General features: G+C 38.3%; 1 protein-coding gene across 1 annotated transcript in view; it reads right to left on the reverse strand.

Annotated features, from left to right (window-relative positions):
* The window catches only part of RCC1L (RCC1 like), a 34431-nt gene extending 9257 nt beyond the window's left edge, over window positions 1-25174 (reverse strand). Inside the window, exons 1-8 of the mRNA XM_016153208.2 lie at window positions 24795-25174; window positions 17913-18042; window positions 15429-15557; window positions 14485-14551; window positions 13838-13889; window positions 12030-12114; window positions 4664-4845; window positions 456-543 (exon numbers count right to left, since the gene is read on the reverse strand). Coding sequence (XP_016008694.2) covers window positions 456-543; window positions 4664-4845; window positions 12030-12114; window positions 13838-13889; window positions 14485-14551; window positions 15429-15557; window positions 17913-18042; window positions 24795-25118 — 1057 coding nt within the window. The 5' untranslated portion in view covers window positions 25119-25174. The remainder of the gene's footprint in view (window positions 1-455; window positions 544-4663; window positions 4846-12029; window positions 12115-13837; window positions 13890-14484; window positions 14552-15428; window positions 15558-17912; window positions 18043-24794) is intronic.
* Window positions 25175-25697: the final 523 nt, after the last annotated feature.

The raw sequence follows: 25697 nt of genomic DNA on the forward strand, positions 1-25697 counted from the left end.
CTTCTGGCCAGATTCCTAAAACTCTTAGAAATGATTTTTTGGTTATAAGAATTTTAATACTCATCAGTGGTACCAGATGTTTAATCCCAGAAGCATGGGATTAATAAGTATCTAAACCCTAAGTATCTAAACTGTAAGGCTCTTCTCCTATCTGCTTTTTGTTTCTTGGCACAGTCTCTGGCCCAGACTAAGGGACGAGGAGAAAACAGTTCATTCTCCACTGCAGAGGTTTGCTACAGAATTACTCAGCTCTGTACTGTCTAGTTGTCTACATATAAATCATGGTTATTATTTTCCTGTCAAGAATGTCACCCTCACCCTCTATTAGCTGAATTCAATCTAAAGAGATCTCCCCCACCCACATTCCCTTCCTTAGGCTGAGGTCTGCTGCCTATGAGGCCAAGGGACACCAACCCTTCCCCATTCAACCCCGGTTGCCTACAACAGGGTCTCACCATTTAGCACAGCACAGCCCGTCCCACCACATGCAGCCTGCTCCACCTTGCCCACTCCTGAGAAGGGTAAGCACCGGGGGATGTTCACCTGAATCAAAGGAAGGGTCCACAATGTTAGGAAGACAAACCAGTGAGAACTTGGAAATATTCTGGTCTTGTGTACAGAGAAGGTAAGTCCCAGTTCATTTATACATGCCACAAATATTCCCCAAACACTGAACATATGCTAACCACCATCTAACTGGGTGCTGGGAACATGAGGGAGAACAAGAAACCTGGTTCCTCCCTCTGAGTTTAGTCTAGTGGAGAAGACAGATGCCGGACAAGATTAACATAAAATTAATTTGTGCTGAATGCAATGAAGGAGAAAGTACAGGGTCTCTGAGAATGAATGTCAGGGAGATGATCTAGTTTAGGGGGAAGGCTTCGTTTCTACTGTGACCTGAAGAACGAGTAGGAGTAACTAAGTGAGGGGAGAAGAGCAAAATATTCCAAGTAGGGGAGATGGCACGTGCAAAGGAAATAAGTGAGCAAGGCACGTTCAGGGCATTTAAACAAGTAAGAGTGGCTGAAGCAGAAGGAGAATGCGGAACAAGATACTGGCAGGGAAAAGGGAAGCCAGATCATGCAGGATGCTGTGGACTACAGTAAGAATCTGATCTTTATCCGAAGCACAGTGGGAGGCCAGTAGGGGTTCTAAGTAGGAGAGAGAAATGATTTCTAGAGTGGAACATGATGGATGTGGGTAACATTGGAGAAAAAAAAAGGGCACGGGGCGGGGGGAGTGGGGTGAGCATGAGTTCACTTTCGGACACACTGAACTCGCACTGCCTAGAGATGGTTAAGTGGAAATGTCAAGTGCTACTTAGTGATGTCTGGAGCTCTGATATGTAAGCTGGAGAATCATTAGCATATAGATGGTAACTGCAGCACAGGTACAGGTAAGATCTTCTGAAGGGAGAATATAGAGAAAAGGAGAGCAAAGTCCATGCCAGGAGGCTCTTCAACATTTAAAGGCCTGGCACAAGAGGAGACTCAGTAAGTGAGATTAAGAAGGAATGACAAGAAAGACAAGAAAGCAATAGAAGAGTCTAGTCACAGGGGCAAGAGGAAGAGTTTTTTTCACAAAAACGTCATGGTCAATGACAAATGCTACTGAGAGGTCAAGAATAATAAAGATTGAAAAATGTTCTCCAGATTCTTTATTATTATTTTAGCAACATGGAGATCCCTGGTAACCGTAGCAAGAGCCGCTCAGCAAACGAGTAAGGGTAGAAACTCAGTGGAATGAATTGAGGAATGAGTAGGAGACAGTAGATAAACACAGCTCTTGAGATGCTTGGCCTAGAAGGGAAGCAAGTGGTAAAGCAAAGGGGTAGGGAGTGAAAAGAAGAGGAGGAGGTGGAGGAGTCCACAAAGGGCTTTTTAAGATAAAAGACACATGGGTCAGGTGTAAAGATTGATGAAGGGGCCAACAGAGAAGAATAGGTTGAAGTTTGGGGAAAGAAGGCCCAACAAATGGAAGTATGGTTTCTGAGGAGGTGGAAGGAAATGGGATACAGGGCTCAGAGAGAAGAATTAGCTTCAACAGGAAGAGATATACCTCTTCCACTGCTGGGAAAAGGAATGAGTCCAGGGTGTGTACAGATAGAGTTAAGTGTGTAGGAGTCATAGTGAGAAACTGAGGGCATTCTCATCTGATAGCATCTGTTTTCTCTATTAAACAAGAGACAAGATCTTCTGCTGAGAGTGAGAGATGGGAGGGCCAGGGATTTGGGGAGTGAAATGTGGCCAACTGAGCTTTCCAGCAGGATTTGGTTTTGGCACTTCTACTGAGGAATAACTTTGGAAAGACAGATTTTAAGTGCTTCAGTGACAGCCATGAATCTTTATAGATTCACTTTCAAATAGAGAGAGCTAAAAGATAACAGTCCTTAAGTTGACTCAAAAAGAATAAAGGGACTTACTGATCCAGAAAATTTATGCCTAGGTGAAGCAAGGCTGTCAGGGCTGGGCCTGGCCTCTGCTGCTTTGCTCTCAGAGAGCTTCTTTACCTCACTGTGCTCTGGCTCAAGGCCCTCAGCAAATACTGGGATACCCTAACAAAGAGCCACTGGAAACTACCACTGTTGTCACTGACAGGATGAGGCTCCGGCCACAGTGAAGAATCATGGTTGTGATGGGCTACTTCTAAGATGACCCCCAATAATCCCCATGACCCCATTCATACCCATGTGTAATCCCTGCTCTTATGTGAGGACTGAACCTAGTGACTTGCTTCTAATGAGCAGAATGCCAGCAAAAGTGAAGAAAGGTCACTGCAAAGATTAAAATATAAAACACTGGCTCCTGTCTCACTGACATTCTCTCTTGCCTTCTCATTTGCTCACTCTGATGAAGCCAGCTGCCATGTTGTAAGCTACCACAGGGAGAAGCCTACATGGCAGGGAACCAAGGAAGGCTTGGCCAACAACTATTAGCTGGCCAACTGCCAGCAAGGAAGTGGAGCCCCAGTCTAACAGTCCATGAGGACCTGAATCCTGCCAACAACCACTGGTGTGGTCCTGGAAGCAGAGCCTTCCCTAGTTGAACCCTAAGATGACTGAAACCTTTGAGAGATTTGGAGCCAGGAGACCCAGCTAAGCTACTCCAAGATTCCTGACCCACAGAAACTGTGAGATAATAAATGTATGTTGTTTAAGCTATTAAGTTTTGGGGTCACTGGTGATACAACATATAACAATGGTATGACACAGGACCTGTTCCCCAAAGGAAGACCATGGGAGACATTTTTCTCAGGCCTTGGTCTCTGAAAGAGCAGTACTTCTGAATGCTTTATTTGCTGTTTATCTTACAGAAACAATGAATCATTTAAATGACATTTTCTTCTTGGCTTTGGCTACTAGGAAGCTCAGAGCCAAATCTGCAACCACTTCTAACTGGCCAGACCACAGAGAATGTATTTTTTTCATCTTATTATTAATCTTTAGTTTCCCTTTGTGCAGATTTATCATTAATCTTTTTTCCCCATTCCTCTCAGGTTTTTTTTAAATTACAGTTGACAGTCAATATTATTTTATGTTAGTTTCAGGTACATAGCACAGTGGTTAGACAATTATATGGATAATGAAGCGATCCCCTCAATAAGTCTAGTACCCACCTGGCGCCATATGTAGTTACTACAATATTATTAACTATATCCCCTATGCTCTACTTTACATCCCTGTGACTATTTTCTAACTACCAATTTGTACTTCTTAATCCCTTCACCTTTTTCATCCAACTCATTAACATATATTAAAATCTTTCTGTATTCGTCAGAAATTTGATGATATTAAGGAATATAGAATGTTTTTTAAATAGGCTTTATCTTTTATAGATGAAAGCTGGTATCAAGGATTTGCTTCAAAGTAATTGAGGGCAGAGTAGATGGAATTATAGATGTAAAAACAAAATTGGCCATTACAGAGGATGGGTTTTTTGGGGGGAAGGGGGGTGGGGAGGTGGGGAGGAAGAGGGTTGTATAACCTTGTGACTACATTAAAAACCAGTAAATCATATACTTAAAAATTATGAATTATATCTTTTGTAAATGGGCCATTAGTTGGCAATTATTGAGCATGGGTGATGGGTACATAGAGATTAAGTATGCAATGAGCTGTACTTTTTGTTTATATTTGAAGTTTTCCTTAATAAAATGTCTAAAATTCTACTGTATTGTACTGATGGTGGTTCACTCTGGTGCGAAGAAGGGGATAGTGAAGAGAAGAGGCCACGGGCAGGGCTTCTATTGCTTCATCTGGGTAGGACAGCACAGGTGTCTTCACAGAGCTTATGATCTGTGTGCTCTGGGGGCATATGTGTTATACTGAAACAAAAAGCATACTATGACATCATAGGAACTTAGATAAACAGCCCCATATCCCTTTTAGAATAAGACAGGTACCCAAACATACTTAAAATACTGCTGTAAATCAGTATTATTTCACTGAAGTATTGATAATGATGGCTTTTGAATCTAACCTTTCTTTCCAGGCTGTAATGAGACTGCCAAGAACTTGGAAACTTGAAGAGGCAGTCTCACAATAGGTTAGGCCTTAACATCATATCACGTTATATATCACATTTTGGTGAAGAACCTCTTAAAAATGTCCTTAACACATTATATTTCCAAACCTCCCAGCACCATGCTGTAAGTGACCTCATACCTGTGTGGAATCAGTGACAGAAGCCAGCTGCAGGTACTCAGAGTTGCCCCAACCAAAGAGGCCTCCATCAGCAGACACAGCCAAGCAACAATCACCATAGGTGGCAACCTGGACAATCTTCACTCCAGTAAGGTCTCCACCCAGCTTGGTGGGTACATTGGTGATATTGTAGTGACCTAGACCTAACATGATGGAAAACACTTTTAATTATTTATTCTCTTAACAAACAATTATATAGGATTACTCTATATCAAATACAGTTTTAAGCACTTTACAAATACCAACTCAGAAATCCTGTGCTATGGTAACTTCCTTCTCTACAAAAAGACATAATTGTAATTAGAACCACAAAAAGACATAATTGTAATTAGACCATTTTGAAACCCTGTGAATTGTCTAGGTCTGATTCAAGTTAGAAAATTTCTCAAGATGAAATACCACTATATGATGAACCTATTAGATTTTGCAAAAATTATGACAAGCAATTTCTAATGCACTGTTGGGCTTGCTGGAAAATAAAGGAAACCTCTAAGAACCTATCCCAACCAAACCCTCCACCCCATCCCACCCCCAAAACAATAAATGGAAACAGGCAAACTGGCGTGGCAAACAGTAAACAGAGGAAAAGACAGGGTTTGCCTGAAGACAATGTCACTACCAGCAATGTGATAGAGGGTAATCCCTGGGCAGCACACGCAGCAGAACCCTAAACCACAGACTCCTGCTTAAACTGGCTTCCTCAAACGGGCTCAAAGCAGCTGTCAGACTGGCAGCACCCCCTGGCCACAGGTACAAGCAAATCCAAATCCTGTCTGGAGGAAAGCATCTCTAATTTAGGCTCTTAGAGTTTCCACAAATTAAATTCAATAAAATATGAGATCACAATCAAAAATTACTAAACTCATAAGATGCCACTACAAGTGAGAATAAACAGAACCAATAAACAACAGATTTTAGGTCCTCCGGACTTTAGACACTGGAATTAAAATATACAAAATACAAATAACTTTCTATGCAATGTTCAAAGAAATAAAGCAAGGATATGAGATTATCAAGAATGACCAGGTAAATATGAACAGGAAGCAATTAGAAATGAAAAAACATAGTCAAAATTAAAAACTCAGATGGGTGGACAAAAACACAAACCATAATTTGAGAAAAGATATGTGCAAGAATAAAGATATGAAATATACAAAGAATTCCTAAAAATCAGTAAGAAAAAGACAAATAAGTCAACAAAAATGGGCAAAAATACTACATACATTTCAGAGAAGGAAAAACAAGACTGGTCAATAAAATGGAAAGACCCTCACTCTCAGTAGTAATTAGGGAAATGCAAATTCAAACCTCAGTGAAATACCATTTCACATCCATCAGACAGGCAAAAACTTTTAGGTGGACAATACCAAGCTTTGCCCTGTGTTGTGGGGGTTACTTGTTAAAACTATTTTAAAAAACAATCATTGGAATACATATGCATACCCTATAACCTAGCACTTCCACTCACAGAATCTTCACTAGAGCTCCTACAACTCTTGAACACATCTATAAGGAGACATACAGATGGTCACAGAAGCACTGCTTGTTATATAACAAAAAGTTGTAAACATCCAAATATCTATCAACAGGAAATTGAATAAACTGAGGTGTATTCCATGGTAGAATATCATACAGCTATAAAAATGAACTGCATTCAGTGAAGCGGGATATAAAAATCCACATATGAAAATCAACTGCATTTCTATATACTAACAGTGAACAATCCAAAACAGGAAATTAAGAAAACGATTCTGTTTACAGTAGCATCAAGAAGAATAAAATACTTAGGAATTAACCAAAGAGGTGAAAGACTTGTATAATAAAAACTACGAAACATTGCTGAAAGAAATTAAAGATATAAATAGATGGAAAGACATGTTATGTTTATGAACTGGAAGACACAATATTGTTAAGATGTCAATACTATGCAAAGTGATCTACAGATTCAATGAAATTCCTATTAAAATCCCAACAATATTTTTTTGCAGAAATAGAAAGATCCTTCCTAAAATTCATATAGAATCTCAAAAGGATCCCAAATAGGTAAATGATCTTGAAGAAGAACAGATCTGGAGGACTCATACTTTGTGATTTCAACTCACTACAAAGCTACAGTATTCAAAACAGTATAGCACTGGCAAAAAGACAAACATATACATCAATGGAATACAATAGGGAGCGCAGAAATAAACCCTCATTTATATTGGTCAAATAATTTTTTACAAGAGTCTCAAGACCATTCAATTGGAAAAGGACAAATGTGCTAAGAAAACGGGGTGTCCCTAGGCAGCAGAAGAATAAAGTTGGACACTTAGCTAACACCACATACAAAAATCAACTCAAAGTGGATCAAAAGATTTAAATGTAAGAGCTTAAATTATAAAACTTGGAAGAAAACATAGGACAAAAGCTGTACAACACTGTATTTGGCAATGATTTCTTAGATATGACCCCAAAGGCACAGGAAACAAAATAAAAAAATAAGTTATTAAGAGGGCCAGCCGATCCTAAGAGCTTTCATTACAAGGAGAAAAGTTTTTTTCTTTTCTTTTTATTGTATCTGTATAAGATGACAGATGTTAACTAAACCTTTATGGTAATCAAACCATCATACTATACACCTTAAACTTACACAGTGATATATGTCAATTATTTCTTAAAAATGGGGAAAAAATTTAAAGAAACAATAAATGAATTTGACAAGTGAAAATTAAAAACTTTTGTGCGTCAAAAGACACTATCAACAAGTAAAAAGGCAATGCAAAGAATGGCAGAAAATATCTGCAAATCAAATAACTGATAAGAGATTCAGAATATAGAGCATTCAACAATCACAACAAAAACAACCTACTTAAAAAATGGGTAAAGGACTTGAACATTTTTCCAAAGAAGATATACGAATGGCCAATAATCACATGAAAAGATGCTCATCATCACTGACTATAAGGAAATGCAAACCACAAATGAAATAATCACTTCACACCCATTAGTATGGCTACTATTAAAAAATATATGCAAAAAAAAAAAAACAAAAACAAAAACAAAAACAAAACCCAGAAAATAACGTATTAGCGAGGATATAGAGAAATTAAAACTTCATACATTGTAGTGGGAATGTAAAATTGTGTAGTTGCTATGGAAAACAGTATGGCAGTTTCAGAAAATTTTAAAATAAAATTACCAATCATCTAGCAATGCCACTTCTGGGTATATACCTAAAAGAATTGAAAGCAGGGTCTCAAAGAGCAATTTGGACACCTGTGTTCATTATTATTCCAACAGGTAAAAAGTAGAAGCAACCCAAGTGTTTATTAACAGATGGATAAGCAAAATGTGGTATACACATACAAGGGAATATTATTCAGCATACGAAAAGGAAGGAAATTCTGATGGTTGCTACAACATGGATAAACTTTGAAGATATTATGGTAAGTGAAATAAACTAGTCTCACACACACACACACACACACACAAAAGTATGATTCATTTATATGAGGCACCTAGAATAGTCAAATTCATAGAGACAGAAAGTAGAATAGCAGTTACCAGGGGCTGAGGGGGGAGGGAAGAATGGGGAGTTACTGTTTAATGGGTATAAAGTTTCAGTTTTGCAAGATGAAAGAGTTCTGGAGATGGATGGTGGTGACGGTTACACAAGAATATGGAGATACTTAATATCATGAACTACATTTAACAATGATTTTAAGATGGTAAATTTTATGTTATGCGTATTTAACCACATATCGCATTTTTTAAAACTTGAAGAAAAACAAAAAACAAGTTCCAGGCTGGAGTTGGGCTCCCCAGTTATAAAGGGGAAAAAAGAAATGAATGAACTGTAGATACTTATAGTAGGGCTGAATCTTAAGAAACATAATGTTAAGTTTAAACCAAGATATGTAAGATTATATATATATATATATATATATATATAGTATGACTCCTAAAAGAAGCACAACTAGTCAATACATTACTTAGAAGTGTGTGTGTGTGCACATGTGTATAAATTTTTTGTTCCCTCAAAGAAAGGAATAATAGAAATAAAATTTGGAATGGTGAATCCTCTTGTAGGAGGAAGACACGCATATGAAACAGGAGAGTTACACATGGGTAGAATCTGCAGTATTGAGAATGTTCTAGGTCTTAAACTGGGTAGTGGTTTCACAAATATTGATTTCATTATCATGTTTTGTAAGTTACATTTATGTTACATATCATTTTTTGAGATAAAATTCACATAAGTTCACCATTTCAATCATTTTAAAGTATGTAATTGAGTGGTGTTCGGTATATTCACAATGTTGTGCAGCTATCACCTCTAATTTAAGAACACTTGCATCACCCAGAAAGAAGCTTCATATTCAATTGCAGTCAATCCCTATTTCCCACCTCACCCTTGACCCTGACAACTGCTAATCTACTTTCTGTCTCTATATATTTGCCTATTCTGTACATTTCATATAAATAGAATTCCACACAATGTGTCCTTTTGTGTCTGGTTTCTTTCACTTAGCATAAGATTTATAGGGTTCATCCATGGTATAGCATGTATCAAAAGTTCAGTCATTTTATGGTCAAATGGCATTCCACCACTGCATGTAAATACTGTGGTTTTGTAATTCATTTATCAGTTAATGGATATCTGAGTTGTTTCTAGTTTTTAGATATTATGAAGAAAGCTATGAACATTTGTGCACAAGTTTTTGTGCGGACAAATGTTTTCATTATTCTTGATACATATCTAGGAGTGGAATTGCTGGGTCAAACAGTAATTCTATGTTTAACTTTTTGAGAAATCGCCAAACTGTTTCCCACACCTATTATACCATTTTAGATGCCTAACAGCAATGTATGAAGGTTCTAATTTCTCCACATTCTTGCCAACATGTGTTATTATGTGAGGTTTTTTTCCTGAGAGTTACCATACTAATGGATGTGAAGTAGTATCTCATGGTATTGATTTGCATTTCCCTAACGACTATTTGTGTATCTTTCCATATGCTTATGGGCCATTTGTACATCTTACTTGGAGAAATATCTATATAAAACTTTTGCTCATTTTTTAATTGGGTTGTTTGTCTTGTTAGTGAATTAGGAGTTCTTTATACTAGATACTAGATCCTCATCAAATATATGACTTACAAATATTTCTTCCATTTTGTGGGTTATCTTTTCACTCTGTTGATCTTGTCTTTTGATGCACAAGTTTTTAAATTTTCATGAAGGTTAATTTATCTATTTTTCCTTCTTTTGCTTATGATTTGGGTATCATATTTAAGAAACTGCTGTCTAATCTGAGGTCATGAAGATTCACATCTAAGCTTTCTTCTAAGTGTTTTATAGTTTTAGCTTACATTTATGACTGATCCATTTTCAGTTAATTTTTGTAGATGGTGTATATAGTTCAAATTCATTCTTCTAGAAATCCAGCTGTTAAAAAGACTATTCTTTCCCCCAATTAAATGGTCTTAGCACTCCTGTCAAAAATAATAGATCATAGATGTGTGAGTTTACTTCTGGACTCTCAATTCTATTCTATTGATCTATGCTTATTCTTATGCCGGTGTTTTAATTACTACTATAGCTTTGTAGTAATCTTTGAAATCAAAAAGTATGATTCCTCTAACTTTGTTCTTCAAGTTTTTTTTTTATGGCTATTTGTGGTCCCTGGTAATTCTATATTAATGTTAGCATCAGTTTGTCCATATCTGCAAATGAGACAGTTGGAATTTTGATAGGAATTACACTGAATCTGCAGATCAATTTGGGGAGTACTGCCTACATATCATCTTTTGTATATTCTATAATACATATAAATGAAAAAGATTTTTTTTAAGTAATTCAAAATGTTGAAGGTTCTTGAAAGAAAAAAATAGGGTGCTCACATAGAAAGTACAAGAGAAAAGGAGAATAACTGATTTAGAAAGAATAGTCAGGGAGCTTTCACTGAAGAGATGACATCCATGCTGAGGTCTTCAGGATGAAAAGGAGAGCAAAGAGATTCCAGGCTAAGGTCCTATGGCAGCAAAGAAGAGGGCAGGCTCCAGGAACTGACTACAGGGGCCCGCATGGCTGGACTCAGAGCCCAGCAAGCAAAGCAGTGAGGCTGAAGGAGGTGTAGCATATGACAGCAAGTTTTTGGAATGGTACCGGGAACTTAGCCATGGTTCTCTCCTGCGAGTGGGACTTTTACTCTTTACCTTATTCCTATCTATGCTGTCAAAATGTATCAACAATTTATTATTTCTATAAAAAGCTGCTTTTCAAAAATTACCCACACAGGATTTTAAAAATAAGGAGAAGCTTTAATTTTATATTTACCAAAAAAATGTACTTTTAGAAAACTGGAATAGTAATTACATTGGCACACTTGAATTGACAATCCTCATTACTAGAGAGGTTATGATTAAAGTGGTACTTCTGTACATTGCTGATGGCAGTATAAATTGGTAAAACTTTGAGAGGCAATTTAATAACACTCTGAAAACAAAAATATCCTAATCCTTTGACACACTCCTGAGAATTTATCCTAGAAATAACCCAAATGAAAGAAAAAGCTATAAATGTGTGTGTATATATATATAATGGCATATTAGCTCCAATGGCTGCTGCACATCCTCCCCCTAAAATGTATGCTTCCTCACAACAGAGGGTAATGATTAAGTAATTGTTTGATAAAATGATTAAATGGTTAATTTACCTTGTGGTAAATTAATTTGATGTTATATCATACAAATACTAAAAACTGTAAATGTGAAAACTGTGCTAACATGGAAAAAGGTTTCATGTAAATTTAAATGAAAGCATATAAAATCAAACCTATGCTATTATTACTATATAAAAGATGTACACATATGAACAAGGACTGGAAGAAAACATGAGAAAAGGAACAAAGACAATTTGATGTGGTGGTAGGATTACTGAGGATTTACACAAGATTTAAATCTTAAATTTAAAGACTCTCGCTTCAAAGAAATATCAAAAACAAAAAATTAAATATACAAGGTTGACGAAGCTTATCCCTCATTCCTCTTTCAATGATATCGTTCTTAAACTCAAGCTCCTTTTAGGTGGCATTTGTTTCTTCTTGAAAAGGCTCAGAGCTCTTTTGTTGAGGAGTGCTCCAATCCTCTAAACCAATCCTTTATTGATTCATTTCTATGGGAACCAGGAGTGAGGGGAAGGGGATGGGACAAACAAAACAGTGTTCCCCAGCAAGCAACAAGAGAGGTAAGGGTCAAATCGAGGAAGGTGGGTTCTAGCCCATGAGAGCCCTATGGCTCACAAAGCCATAATGCACTATCCCCCGGGGTGAAAGGTACACTACCTGTTTGCCCGTCCGCACCCCATCCACAAGAATAGACTTCTCCTTTATCCGTTAGGAACAGACTATGGTCCTGACCACAGGCGACCTATTAGACAGACAGAGGTAAGGTTGATGAGAAGGAATCCTTAGAAGCCCAGGGTCCTAGTCAATGAACTCAAAGCCCAGTAGCATTCCCTACCGCTCCTGAGCACCCAGTGGGCTGGGTCCAGGCAGGCTGCCCATATCTTTTCTCAATGCACCACAGCCTAGCTTTTGTCTCCCACCCCACTGAACCTGCTCTTACTAAAGTAAAGGGTCAAGTGTTGTAAGGAGCAAACTTAAGAGCTCTTCCACACTTTCCCATCTGAGGAACCACTCCCTCCTCCAAAAACCTTTCTCTTTGTCACTCCTCTCTTCTGCCTGTCTAATAGCATCCAGTCTCTGCTCAGCCTCTACTTCCTATCCCTCAGTGTTGGAATCCTCCACAGCTGTCTTTTGCCCTCGTCTCGTCTCACTCTTCACACTTCTCTGGGCAACTCCATCCATTCCCAAGGCTTTTGCTGTCACCTCCACACTGTTATCTCCAGTCCCAACAACTCTACTGAACTACAGACCTATTTTCCTAACTACTTAATGAAAAGCCCCCTTTATTGAACAGTTATGTCAGGCACTGTGTAAGTCAATAACCAAGACCACCCAGTACAAAACTGAATCTCAGAGAAGGTTGGTAACTTGCCCAGTTAATGTGTGGAGAAGGAGGGACTTCAATTTGCATCCATGTGACTCTGAAGCCTGTGCAAGAAGCACTACACTCAACTGCAAATTCACCTTCCCTCTTCCTTACTTTCCCCTCCCAGCTAACCCAAGCCTGCTCCTTCTACAGTTTAGCCCAATCTGGGTTGAGAATATCAGCAGCCACTCATCTATCTATGAAGTCACACTCACCTCCTTCTGGTTCATTCCCTGCCCATCTAATCGAGCCTCAAATCCAGTCAATTCTCCTTACATGTCTCCCACCTTTCCCTTTTCCCCGTGGCTTCCCAAGCAGCCTTCATCACTTCCTCCCCCGACTAACCTCCACATCATGGCCAAAATTATCTTTCTAAATCATGATTTCCTGTCACTCCCCCTGCTTAGAACCTGTGATAGGCCCCAACTGTCAAGAGGATGAAGTCTAAACTTCTTAGCAAAACATTCAAGACCCTGCACTGTTCACTCTGAACCTATCTCCCAGCCTGTCCCACAACACTCCCCTGAAAGCATACCAAAACCAGCCACACTGCACGTTCTCAGCAGTTTAAGTCTCCAGCTGCTCCCTCCTTTCTGCCAGAAAACTTTTCCTACCACCCATGCCAGGTCTATCTGGTCAATTCCTCTGCCACCTCCTCCACGATGCCTTCTCTCCCTTCCACTCCACCTTTGCTAAACAATTCCCCTTTCGATATTCTTATAGCACTTTTTACATATATTCACTTACGTGTTTAGTATTCAGGTACTTATTATAAGTACCTACCATGTGTCAGGCACTGCACTAGGGTTGGGAATAAAATGATAAGCAAGACAAAGCCAGCCTGGAACATACACAGTACTGTGATACACTCTGATATAGCTAGGTTTTTTTTAACCTGTCTTCCCCACTAGAGTATTATCTCCCCAAACTTATTAAACTTTGTGCCCTCAAGATCTACCACAAATCCTGGCTTATAGTACGAGGATGATATAATCTTCATTAAAATAATTAAGAAAATCTGCCTATCAAATTTGCCATCACTCCCTTTCAAAAGTGCCCCAGGAGGCAGGATGAATGGCTCTCAGTCCACATCTCTTACCTGGACCACCTGTCCATCGAAGTCCTGCATTCTGTGGACTTTGTGACTTTCACTACATCCGGGAACCATTTGGGGAAAAACAAAAGATATAGTCATGGTGAGTATTGTGGGGTTCTGACTCCTTCCCTGTCACCCCTAATACTGCCCCACCCATCCCCTCATGGTAACTATTAGGGAAACGCTCAAGGTCAGATATAAGGCAGAGTTAGACCTAGGCATGAAAGTAAAACAAAATAAAATTATTTGCTCATTTTCATATGCCGTCAGAGTTGACACTGGTATTTAGAACTACCAGCATAATGCAAGGATCTAAGGATAAACTTTTTTTTTAAGACTAAACGAATAGGACTGAAACAGAGGAGAATTTTTGAAGTTAATCAATTTGGTTAAAAACACAAAACTAATGGAAAGAAGTTCTACACATCACAATCAACGCTCATGGGCCCTCCCCTCCCAACAAACTCATGTAGAAAGCTCAACTAGCAGTGGAACAATCCTCTCCACAGCTTTCCGGTGAGTTCTCACTGCTTCTCTCACACATGAGGAAACTCGCTTACTGCTTTGTGGCTCTATCACACAGTAATCATTCAAGAAATGTTTAATACTTAACACAATTGGGGGAAAGGGTAGTTTTTTCAGGAACTCACCTGTAAATTTCATTTTCAACCACCTTTCTTCCACACTGCCCATAAGAATTGTTTCCCATGCTGAAGACTAAAAAATAATACCCTCAGTTAAATCAATTCTTAGGAGTCTGAGAATATCAGGTTCATGAAGTTCTAGAATGGCAGGACTGGAAGGCAGTCTCATAGAGTGATCCTAGTTCAACTACTCACCCTAGCTGCCCATTGGTTTCCTTCTCCAATATTCCTAGCCCATACAGGCAAAGCCACAGGCATGTTGGGGTCTAGACCTGCTGCAACTGCCTGGGTCACCTTTAATGTTCTGCCTGCCTTTCACCCCACCCCTCCTGGGATTCCATCTGATACAAGGCAAGTACCTCCTGTAAGAGGCCTCAGCACCCCCATTTCTTGAACCTGTCATTGGTTCCCCTCAATGCAAAATCCCTCTTGAAACAGTTTCTAAATACCACCTTCATTTTTTTCCTACAAAGTACACTTAGCCAGAAAATTAAATTTGAAAAAGTCAAGTTGGCCTTTCCCAGAAATAACTGCTCTTCTAGAGAGGGTCGGGCTTATCCGGGAGCCTTGACTCTGAAAGCCTGTCCACCACTTGGTAAAAGTGTTAGCAAACAGGCTTCTTTCAGTACAATAGAAAAAACTAAATGCATGTGCAGCCCAGCGTGGCGACTTTATGTAAAGAAAGTGGGAGGCCTTAATAAGGCTGCCTGATGTGTGCTGTGACATTTATAGATACCTAAGATTTTCCAAGAACCACAGAGAGCAGAGAGCATAAAAGATTTAGCAAGGGCTGACCAATACAGCTCTCCTGAGCCATCCTAACTGATTTGCTCAGGAAATGCCAACAGCCTCACTAATTAGATGAGGCTAAATCAAACGAGCCACTTCAGGCCCAACGGCAAGAAAGTGGCTCCTCCACTCCTTCATTAATCTTGCACATGTCAATTCACCTCCTTCATCGTCTGTAAGGACAAGAGAGTGGGCTCTGCCGCATGAGACCTGTAGCACCTGCGTCTCCTGAGGTCTGTCGAGAGGAAGTAGAACAGGTGAGGGCTCCAAAACATATTCATATCCCTTTGCTGTAACAAAAACAACCAGGTTCATTACACTGATCGAGAGTCATAGCACTTCTAACATTAAAAATAATAAATGTCCAACTCCCACATTTTTACACATGGATTTGAATCACTTACTCAAGGCACACGGGCTACTAGTGGAGCTAGAACTAGAATCCCAGTCTCCAACTCTCAACCCACTGTACCACTTTGCTGCCATTAAATATTGGGTAATTGAAAAGCATACTTAGTCTTACTTTAAAAAATCTCTTTACATGTCATTTAATTCCGTTTGAATTTTTAAGGAAAGTAAAAGCATGTTCTTCCTGCAATGCCCACTAAAATTTCTCAGTAAGGTGAAGAGCAGTGAATATTTTTAAATTAAAAAGGCAAAAAAGAAAAAAAAATGTAGATGCATTTACTTGCATATACATTAAATCTCTCTAGAAAGATAACCTAGAAACTTGTCAAAACGGGCTGTCATGAGGGAGAAAAACCATGCGGCTGGGAGGTCAGAGGTGGAAAGCAACTTTTCATCATATACTCTACTGTGCCTTTAGGATGTTGAACTACATATAAAAAAGAAAATTTTAATATTTAAATAACTACATAAAGGGAAAAGTTTTTGAGAAGTCACTCTAAAGAAGAACCTCATTGTTCTTTACTATCCCAATGGAGAAGCCAGATTGGACTATATAAACAATTCCTCTTGTATGTTTTAAACGATGAGCTTTTGAATATTTACAATGTAGGCTGGAGTTAAGGAGAAGGTCTGTAAATGCAATGGTTCTCAACCTACACCCCACTAAATAACTCATTTTCTCCTCTGAATCCATGTTTAAAAACATTTTTTCTACCAAATAAATGGCATTATTGCTGTTACTTGCTCATTCGTATTTACTAGTGACAAATATTTGTATTTACTAGTGACAAATATAATTTTTAGTTAGAGCTTCTGATCAACATAGAAGAACAGGTTCATCACAACAAGATAGGATTCTAGGCAAAATCAGAGAAACTGGACAATGTTGTTAGCTTATATGGCTCTATTAGCTGAAAATATATAATATTTAAGAATACTGAAAAGTGACTCACATCCCCCTTTACTATATGCATAGACTCCTAAGGGCCTGGGAAGCAGTAAATACATAACATTTAAAAGGAATCTGGCTCTAGATCCAACTACCAATTGACAGGAAATATAGAGGATCGTGAAAAATGAGGACACACTCAGTAAACCCCAAATTTAAAAATTCTATAGGATAAAAACATGATTTCTTTAATAAAGAAGTTTTGGATAAAAAAGATTAAAACAAACTTAAAAGACTTTTAAAAGTCTTATCAAGCAATTGCAATGTCTGGACCTTATTTGGATCTTGATTCAAATAAATGTCAAAAATTAAAATTTAATGACATTTGTGAGACAACTGGCAATTTGAACATTGACTAGAAAATTGATGCCGTTAAGAGATTATAATATTAATTATTTTTATATGCGATCATGTTAATTTTTTTAAAGTCCTTATTCTTTTAAGAGATGTACTGAAACATTTATGAATGAAATCAATAATATTAGGAATTCCTTCAAATTTATTGAGGGGAAGGTGGGAGAAATGAAAACAAGACTGGCATGAGTTGATAACTGCTGAAGCTGGTGACAGTACACGGGACGCATCACACTAGTCTGTCCATTTCGACATAAGTCTACAGTTTTCCTAATTAAAGGTATAAAAAAAAAAGTGATGTGGCATCTTACAGCTAGTAAGACTTCAATACTAACTTACAAAATAACCTGATATAAATTAAGTAAAAAAAAAGAAGAAAATAAAATATGTGCTATGATCAAAATAAAATATAAATGAGCAGAAAAAAATGAAAAGAAAGGTCTGTCTGGTATATATATGTCTAGGTAACTTCTCCCTTAATTTAAAAAAAAATGCTTCTTATTTTTCTCATAATATTGTTTGGCAAATGTCTACTTTTAAAAACGTCACTATAAATGATTTCTACATTTTTACAACTTTCAAACAACTAAAATAAAGCCACCATCTTAAGGAGTTCATTCAACTTTTTCCCCAGACCATATTCTAGGTACTATAGAGCATTTCAGGCTATCTCCCAGCTAGGAAAGAAAGGTCATCTCTTTGGGGCCAAAAAGGAACATTTTTACTTAACAGCAAATGCCTTTTTGCCTAGAGGTTCAATATTATTACCAAAGAGGCTGAAAAACAATTAGTGCAGATGGTTTCAAACAATATTCCTTTAAGAGTCCATCTATTTTGTTGTATGGTTTGGTTTATGTAGTCAAATTCATGAAAATCCAAAGGGAGCTTTCTTAGACCAGTCATAGCAGAGAGAAGCCAAGGTGAGAATGCTTACTTTTATCTTTCCGGCTCCTGTGAAATCCAAGCTGAGAATCTTTGTTGAGTCCCATACCCCAAACCTTTGTAACATCTTTGGTTTTAGAGGACAGCAATGTGAACCCATAGCCACAAGCAGCTGATGAAATCTGAAAAAGAGTTCCCATAAGGAATTAACCTATATATGTGATATCAAGTTTTTTTTCAGCAACTTATGACATGTTATTTACTCAATCCAAAAGCACATACTATTAAGATAGGAACGAACATTTATTGAACATTTACTACGGGTTAAGTGTTTGATATGTATTATCTCATTTAACCTTTACAGGCATCCTATGAACTAGGTATTATCATCATCCCCACTCACCCAGACAGTTTAGCATAACAGTTAAGTTGAATACTACCTTAGTTTACATCTTTGCTCTACTCCTTACCAGATGTATGACCTAAGATAGATTACTTAACCTCTCGGTATCTGTTTCCCTCTCTGTAAAATGAAAATAATAAGTGTGTTTCTCATTGGGTTGTTTTGAGGACTAAGTTAGTTAATAGAGCTAAAGTACTTACAGTAAAGAGTACCTGACTTAATGTAAGAGCTTTATAATGTACTTGTTATTATTGTTACTACTGCTAATAGCAGTATTTGGTAAATGAGAAAAATCAGGTTTCCTGGAGATTAAGTAACTTGCCTAATATAGTCACAGAGCTAATAAATGGAAACTATTTGATTATAGCATGCATATAATATCTCAAAAAGTCCAGTTTCGATGAAAAAGTACAAGACATGCAAGGAAACAAGAAAATGTGACCTATATACTAAGGGGAAAAAAGCAGCCAAAAGAAGCTGACAATAAGTGGACCTAGATGTTGGATTTGTCAAAAACTTTAATTTTTTTAAAACTGTTTAAAGAATTAAAGGAAAATATGACGACAATGACTCAACAAATATGGAAGCTGAATAGAGAAATACAAATATTAAAACCTAACCGGAAATTCTAGAATTATACACTAATCAAAGCAAAAAGAATCACTATATAGACTCAACAGCAAATTTGAGCTGGCAGAAGAAAGAATCAGTTAACTTAAAGAAATATCAATAGAAATTATTCATTCTGAAGAAGAGGGAAAAATTTTTTTTTTAAATGAACAATGCCTCAGAGACCTATAACATGAAAAGAAGTGTATCAACATTTATGTAATAGGAGTCCCAGAAGGGCAAGAGAGAAAGAGGTAGGTAAAAATTATTTAAAGAAATAATGGCACAACCAAAAATATACAATGGAGAAAGGAAGTCTCTTCGATAAACAGTGGTGGAAACAGGAAAGCCAGATGCAAAAGAAAGAAATTACACCGCTGACACCATCACAAAAATTGACTCAAAACGGATTAAAAACTTGGATATAAGACCTAAAACAATAAAATACATAAAAGAAAACATAGGCATTATACTTACCAACCTTGGTCTCAGAGGGGCTTTTGAGAACTTAACCTCAAAGACATAGGAAGTAAAAGAAAAAAAATAAATGGGACTACATCAAACTAAAAAGTTCAGCAGAAGAACAATACAAAAAGGCCACCAATCAAATGGGAGAAGATAATAGCAAACGACTCTCCGATAAGGATAAATATCTAAAATATATAGAGAATTCATACGACAGCAAAAAAACAAACAATCCAGTAAGAAATGGGCAGAGAATCTGAACTCTTTTGCAAAGAAGACATGTAGATGGCCAGCAGATACATGAAAAAATGTTCAACATCATTAGTTATAAGGGAAATGTAAATCAAAACCACAATGAGATCCCACTTCATACATGTGAAAGAAATAACAAGTTGGAAAAGATGTGGAGAAAAGAGAACCCTTGCACATGGCTGGAGGGAATACAAATTGGTGCAGCCAGTATGTTAAACAGCATGGCATTTCCTCAACAAATTAATAACAGTGCTACCATGTGACATGTGACCTAGCAATCTACCTGAAAATCTGAAAATACTTATTTGTAAAGATATATGTACCCCTATGTACAGTGCGTCATTACTCACAATAGCCAAGACATAAAAACAACCTAAGTGTCTTTAGATAAATAACTGTATACATGTGGTGTATGCATGTATACACACACACACACACACACACACACACACACACACACACACACAATGGAATAGTACTCAGCCATTAAGGGCTGGAGGTGAGGCTTTCTCCTGGGCAGAAGCGCTGGCAGTATCCACTGTTCCTCTGTTGAGCCCTCCCCATCCCAGTGTGCAGACTTAGCTCCGCCATAGCTGAGACATCATCAAACTGGATAACGGAGGTTACTCTGCCCAGAGGATTCCTTGAAGCTCCACCTCACCAACTCGCAGCCCCACCCAAGCCACATCCAGGTGTGTCCTTGGCAAGTTCCAAGCTCCTTGCTGAGCCAACTCCAAGACCCACACAGGTGGCAGCTGGCCTCAATTGCTGGTCTGGCTTCTTGAAGCAACAATAAGCACAAGATCTGTGAAATGCTTGCTGAATTTTAACAGATGGCCCCAGAGGGGCACAGCCTGGGGCTGAACCCCTCTCAGGACTGTGCCACTGGACATCTACTACACAAAGCCATGCTAATAAGACCAGAAGACAGGATTTTTGCTTAGTACATAGAAACAGACACAGAAAGACAGTCAAAATGGGAAGACAAAGAAGCAGAAGCTATATGAGAGAACAGAACAGAGATCTAGGAATATTGGAGTCAAGCAATCTAACAGATGCAGAGTTCAAAACACGAGTTATAAACATCCTCAATGAACTTAGGGGAAATGTAGATGAATTCAGTGAGAACTTTAACCAAGAGATTTTAAAAAAACACATAAAAATGGAATTGAAATTACAAAAGGGATCCAGTCAAAAATGAAAAACACATTATCTGACATAAAGAGTATATTAGAGGAAGTCAACAGAGTGAATAAAGAGTGTGGGGAAGCCAAGGATACTCAATCAGAGGATGGGTAAGCCAAGGATACTCAAGCAAGAAAAAAGAAGCCAGGACTATAATAATTTAAGGAGCCTCTGGGACAAAATTAAATGTAAAAACATCAGTGTTATAGGGGTGTCTGAAGGAAAACAAGAAGTTGAAGAGCTAGTTGAAGAAATAATGATGGAAAACTTCCCTCAAGTGGCGAAGGAAATATAAATACAATACCAAGAAGCTCAGAGTCCCAAAATAGATGAGTTCAAAGAGGCCCACAAGACATATTATATTTAAAATGCCAAAGGTTAAATGCAAAGAGAGAATCTAAAAAAGCAGCAAGAGAAAAGCAGTTAGTTACCTACAAGGGAGCACCCATAGGACTGGCTGCTGATTTCTCAAAAGAAACCATGCAAAGCAGAAGGGGCTGGCACAAAATATTCAACGTGATGAAAACCCAGGATGTACGACCAAGAAGACTTTGTCCAGCAAAGCTATTATTCAGAGTCGAAGGACAGATAAAAAGCTTCCCAAACAAAAATAAACTAAAGGAATTTATCAACATCAAGCTGGTATTACAGGAAATGTTGGAAGGGCTTCTTTAAGAAGAAAAAACATGTATCAAAAACATGAATAAAGAGTAGTAATAACTACATTCCTACAAGTACTTGAAATGGAAAAGAATTAAGTGTTCCAACCAAAAGATATGAAAGCTGAATGGATAAGAAAATAGATACAGAGAATAGTTTGAGAGCTACTAGTTGAGAGAGGGGTGAGGAGGGAAAGGTGAAAAAGGGCAAAGAGATTAACAAGTATAAAATAGACATGGAGATATAAAGTGAAGCATAAGGTAATAATTAATAATATTGTAATAAGTATGTAAGGGGGAAGAGTGGGGTGATCACTTTGTGATTTATATAGATCTCTAATCACTATGCTGTACAACTGACACTAATATATTATTGTATGCCAACTATAATTGAAAAAAAAATTCACTGAATTGTACAAAGTAAACCTGAGTAACGAATTATCTATTATATTTCAATAAAGCCAGATAAAAAAATCATAAGAGGAAAAAAAAAAAAAGAAACAAACAGAAAAGGCAAATTAAACCCAAAGCAAGCAGAAAAAAGGAAATAAAAATTCAAGTGGAAATCAATGAAACAGAAAATGCAAAAACAATGGAGAATGTTAATTAAACCAAATGTTGGTTATTTCAAAAAATTAACAAAATTGACAAATATTTATCTAGATTGACCAAGGGAAAATTAGAGATGATACAAATTACCAAAATCAGAAATGAAGAACTATAAAAATGTAGAGGATTGCAAGTGAATACTATAAACAACTTTATGCCAACAATCTTAGATACCCGACATAAAATGGACAAACTCCCAGAAAGATGCAAATTATCTAAGCTGGTTCAAAAAGAAACAGAAAATTTTAATACCCCTATAACAAGTTTAAAAAATTGAGTTAGCAATTTCAAAAAACTTCAAACAAAGAAAAGCCAAGACCCAGATGACCTACTTCATTGGTAATTCTACCAAACATGTAAATAAGACAAAATACCAATTCTTTACAAACTTTTCTAGCAATTCATTCAATAAGGACAGTATTACCTGATACCAAAACCAAACAAAGAGATCAGAAGGAAAAATTCTCAACAAAATATTACCAAACCAAATCCAGCAACATATAAAATGTATTATTCACCATGACCAAGTTTAATTCATCCCAGGAATACAAAATTGTTTTAATATTCAAAGATTAATTAATGTAATATATCCTATTAATAGAACAAAGACAAATACCACATAATCACCTTAATAGACACAGAAAAAACATTTGACAAAATCCAATCCCTATCCATGATTTAGAAAAAGGAATGCTCAACAAAGAACTTCCTCAACTTGACAAAAGGCATCTATGAAAATCATACTTAATAGTGAAAGACTGCTATCTTTCTAAGATCAAGAATAAAGCAAAGAATTGGCTTTCGCCACTTCTATTCAATGGTATACTTTAGGTTCTATACAGTGGAATCAGGCTAGGAAAAAGTAAAAGGTTATTTAAATTGGAAATGAAGATGTAAAACTGTCTTTATTCACAGACAACCAGACAACATAATCCTATATGTAGAAAAACCTAAGGAATCCACAAAAATCTATAGAGCTAATAAATTCAAAGTTACAAAATAGAAGCTCAATATACACAAACCAACTGTATTTCTAGCAATAATCATTCAAAAAACAAAATTAAGAATACAATTCTATTCAGAATAGCATCAAAAAGAATAAAATACTTAGGAATAAATTTAATGAAAGAAGTGTATGGCTTGTACACTGAAAACTACAAAACATAGTTGAAAGAAATTACAAATCTAAATAAATGGGTAGACATCCTACATTCATAGACTGAAAGACACAGAATTGTTTAGATGGCATTTGAGTCCAAATCGATCTACAGATTGTCATAATCCCTATCAAAAATCCCAGCAAGGATTTTTGTAGAATATGGCAAGCCAATCCAAAAATTCAAACACCAAAGCAAAAGATCAGAATAGCCACAACAATTTTATACAAAGAAAAACAAAGTTGGAGGACTTACATTTCTCAATTTCAAAACTTATTAAAAAGCTACAGTAAGCAAAGTGTAATTTTGGCATAAAGATAGACACATAATCAATGGAATAAAACTGAGAGTTCAGAAATAAACCCTTATATCTACAGTCAATTGATTTTCCACAAAAATGCCAAGACAGTTTAATAAGGAAAGGATAATCTTTTCAACCAAAGATGCTAACACAATTGGACACTCACATTCAAAAAGGCCATTATCCCACACCATACACAAAAATCACTCAAATAGCTGGTTCATAGACCTAAATATAAGAAAACTAAAAAGCTTCTAGAAGAAAACATAGAAAAATAATCTTTATGAGCCTGGATTAGACAAAGATTTCTTAGGCATGCTACCTAAAGCATAATCCACAGCAGAAAAATTTATCAATTGAATTTCATCAATATTAAAAATTTTTGGTCTTCAAAGGACACTATTAAGAACATAAAAAGAAAAGCCATAAACTGGCAGAAAATATTTGCACACATCATATATGTGATTAAGGACCTATATCCAGGTTACTTTAATAACTCTTAAAACTCAGTATTAAGAAGTCAAACAATTCAACTTCTAATTCATCTGGAATTTAAATACCGTTTCTCTTAATCTTCCCTTTTTAGTGAAAAGATCATTTGTTATCCCTGCCGGTCAGAAGCCAAACTGTTCAAATCTGCTTCTTTTTCATCACCTACCAAGATTTCCACAATCATTCCCAAGCAAGAACCTAAGAATCCATGTTTGCTCTTCCGAATATTGGCTTCCGAGATAAGTCGCCCTCCCTTAGCTATCTTTTGCTGCATTTTTTTCAAATCTGAGTCAAGTCAGAAAGACCTCTTGTGCAATCATCCTAATGTGTTTAGAACGCTCATCCTTCCTCTCTTATCCTGTTACTGCGCCAGCTAACATTTCCTTTTCCGAGTTGTTCACCGACTCCAGCCAGCCCATATTTTCGCTGACCTTTTGAAAAATTGCCTTTCCTAACAGAACTTCTGGAGTCACGCCGGCCAGAGTGCGAATCCCACTGCACGTGCACCTACTAGCTGTGGCACCCGGGGCCTCTGGTTTAAAACCCTCTGGGCTTCCCTTTCCTGTCCTGAGGTGACAACCCCGACTCCCAGGGTGATGTGCGAATGACGCGAGCCGGCCACACCACCCGGCATGTTTCAGCCACTCGGTAAATTTTGGCAGTGTCCCTAACGCCTTCCCCTCCCGGGTCTGCAGCCCACTCGAGGGTCGTTCTCCCCGAAATCTGACCACCCATTGTCGCCAATTTCTCAAAGAGGGCTAAGGGCCGAGGGGAGTGGGAGGAATGGAGCCGCGGCTCGCACCTTTTGGTCCAGCTCCAGGCGGTAGGGCACCGGCTGGATCCTGCGGGGCGGCCGCGAGCCGGCGCAGGGCTGGGGCCCGGAGCTGGGAAGCACGAAGGTGGGCACGCCCAGCGCCCCGGAGAAGCTGAAGCCCCACACGAATATGCGGTCGACGCGGGCCGCCCGCTCGCCCACGTATTGGAACACCGGCGCGTCTGCCTCGGCCTCTGCCGCCTCGCGCTGGCTCCGGGAGCGCCGGGCCGCGGTCCAGTGCCCTCGCCCGAGTCCCGGCCCCCTCAGCTGGCGCCCCAGCCGACGTCCCACCGCCAGCGCTACCAGTGCCATCCTGCTTCACGCTTCAGCGGCCTCTGGGCGCCGCCATCTTGCGTAACCCTTGACCCCACGCCCCGGCGGAAGAGCCCGCGATCACGCTCACTACTGGCTGAAGGCAAAAGTGCTGAGGGCAGCCAAAAGCTCAACGGGCCAGGAGGGCTAGGGGGAGTCAGGTATTCCTAATCCTTGTTGAGGGAGCGGTGAGGACCCGGTCCTGGCCCTGCGTGTCTAGCGCGCGACTGTTGCCCGGGCTCCGGCGCCCGGCCTTAACTCACGTTTCCGCTCAACGCACATTTGCTGAGCCTGGCTCGGGCTGGCGCGGGCGCTTTTTCTTTTTTCTTTTTTTTTCTTTTTTTTTTTTTCGCCAGGCCATTCGCTTCTTGCGGTCAGCACGGGCAAAACTTAAGGGGTTGCCCATTCTGCACGACTGCAGTATAGTGCTCTTTCCTACCCTATTTTATTCTCTTTGCCACTGTTTCTCATCATTTCTTTGCTCTGTTCCTGTTCCCATGAGCTACCACGTCATTCAGTTTGTGCTCCAGCCACAGTGAGATAGAATGTAGCTCTTATTGTGGTCATTCGGTACCCAAA

This window comes from Rousettus aegyptiacus, unplaced genomic scaffold (assembly GCF_014176215.1).
Source record: "Rousettus aegyptiacus isolate mRouAeg1 unplaced genomic scaffold, mRouAeg1.p scaffold_m13_p_8, whole genome shotgun sequence".
NCBI lineage: Eukaryota > Metazoa > Chordata > Mammalia > Chiroptera > Pteropodidae > Rousettus > Rousettus aegyptiacus.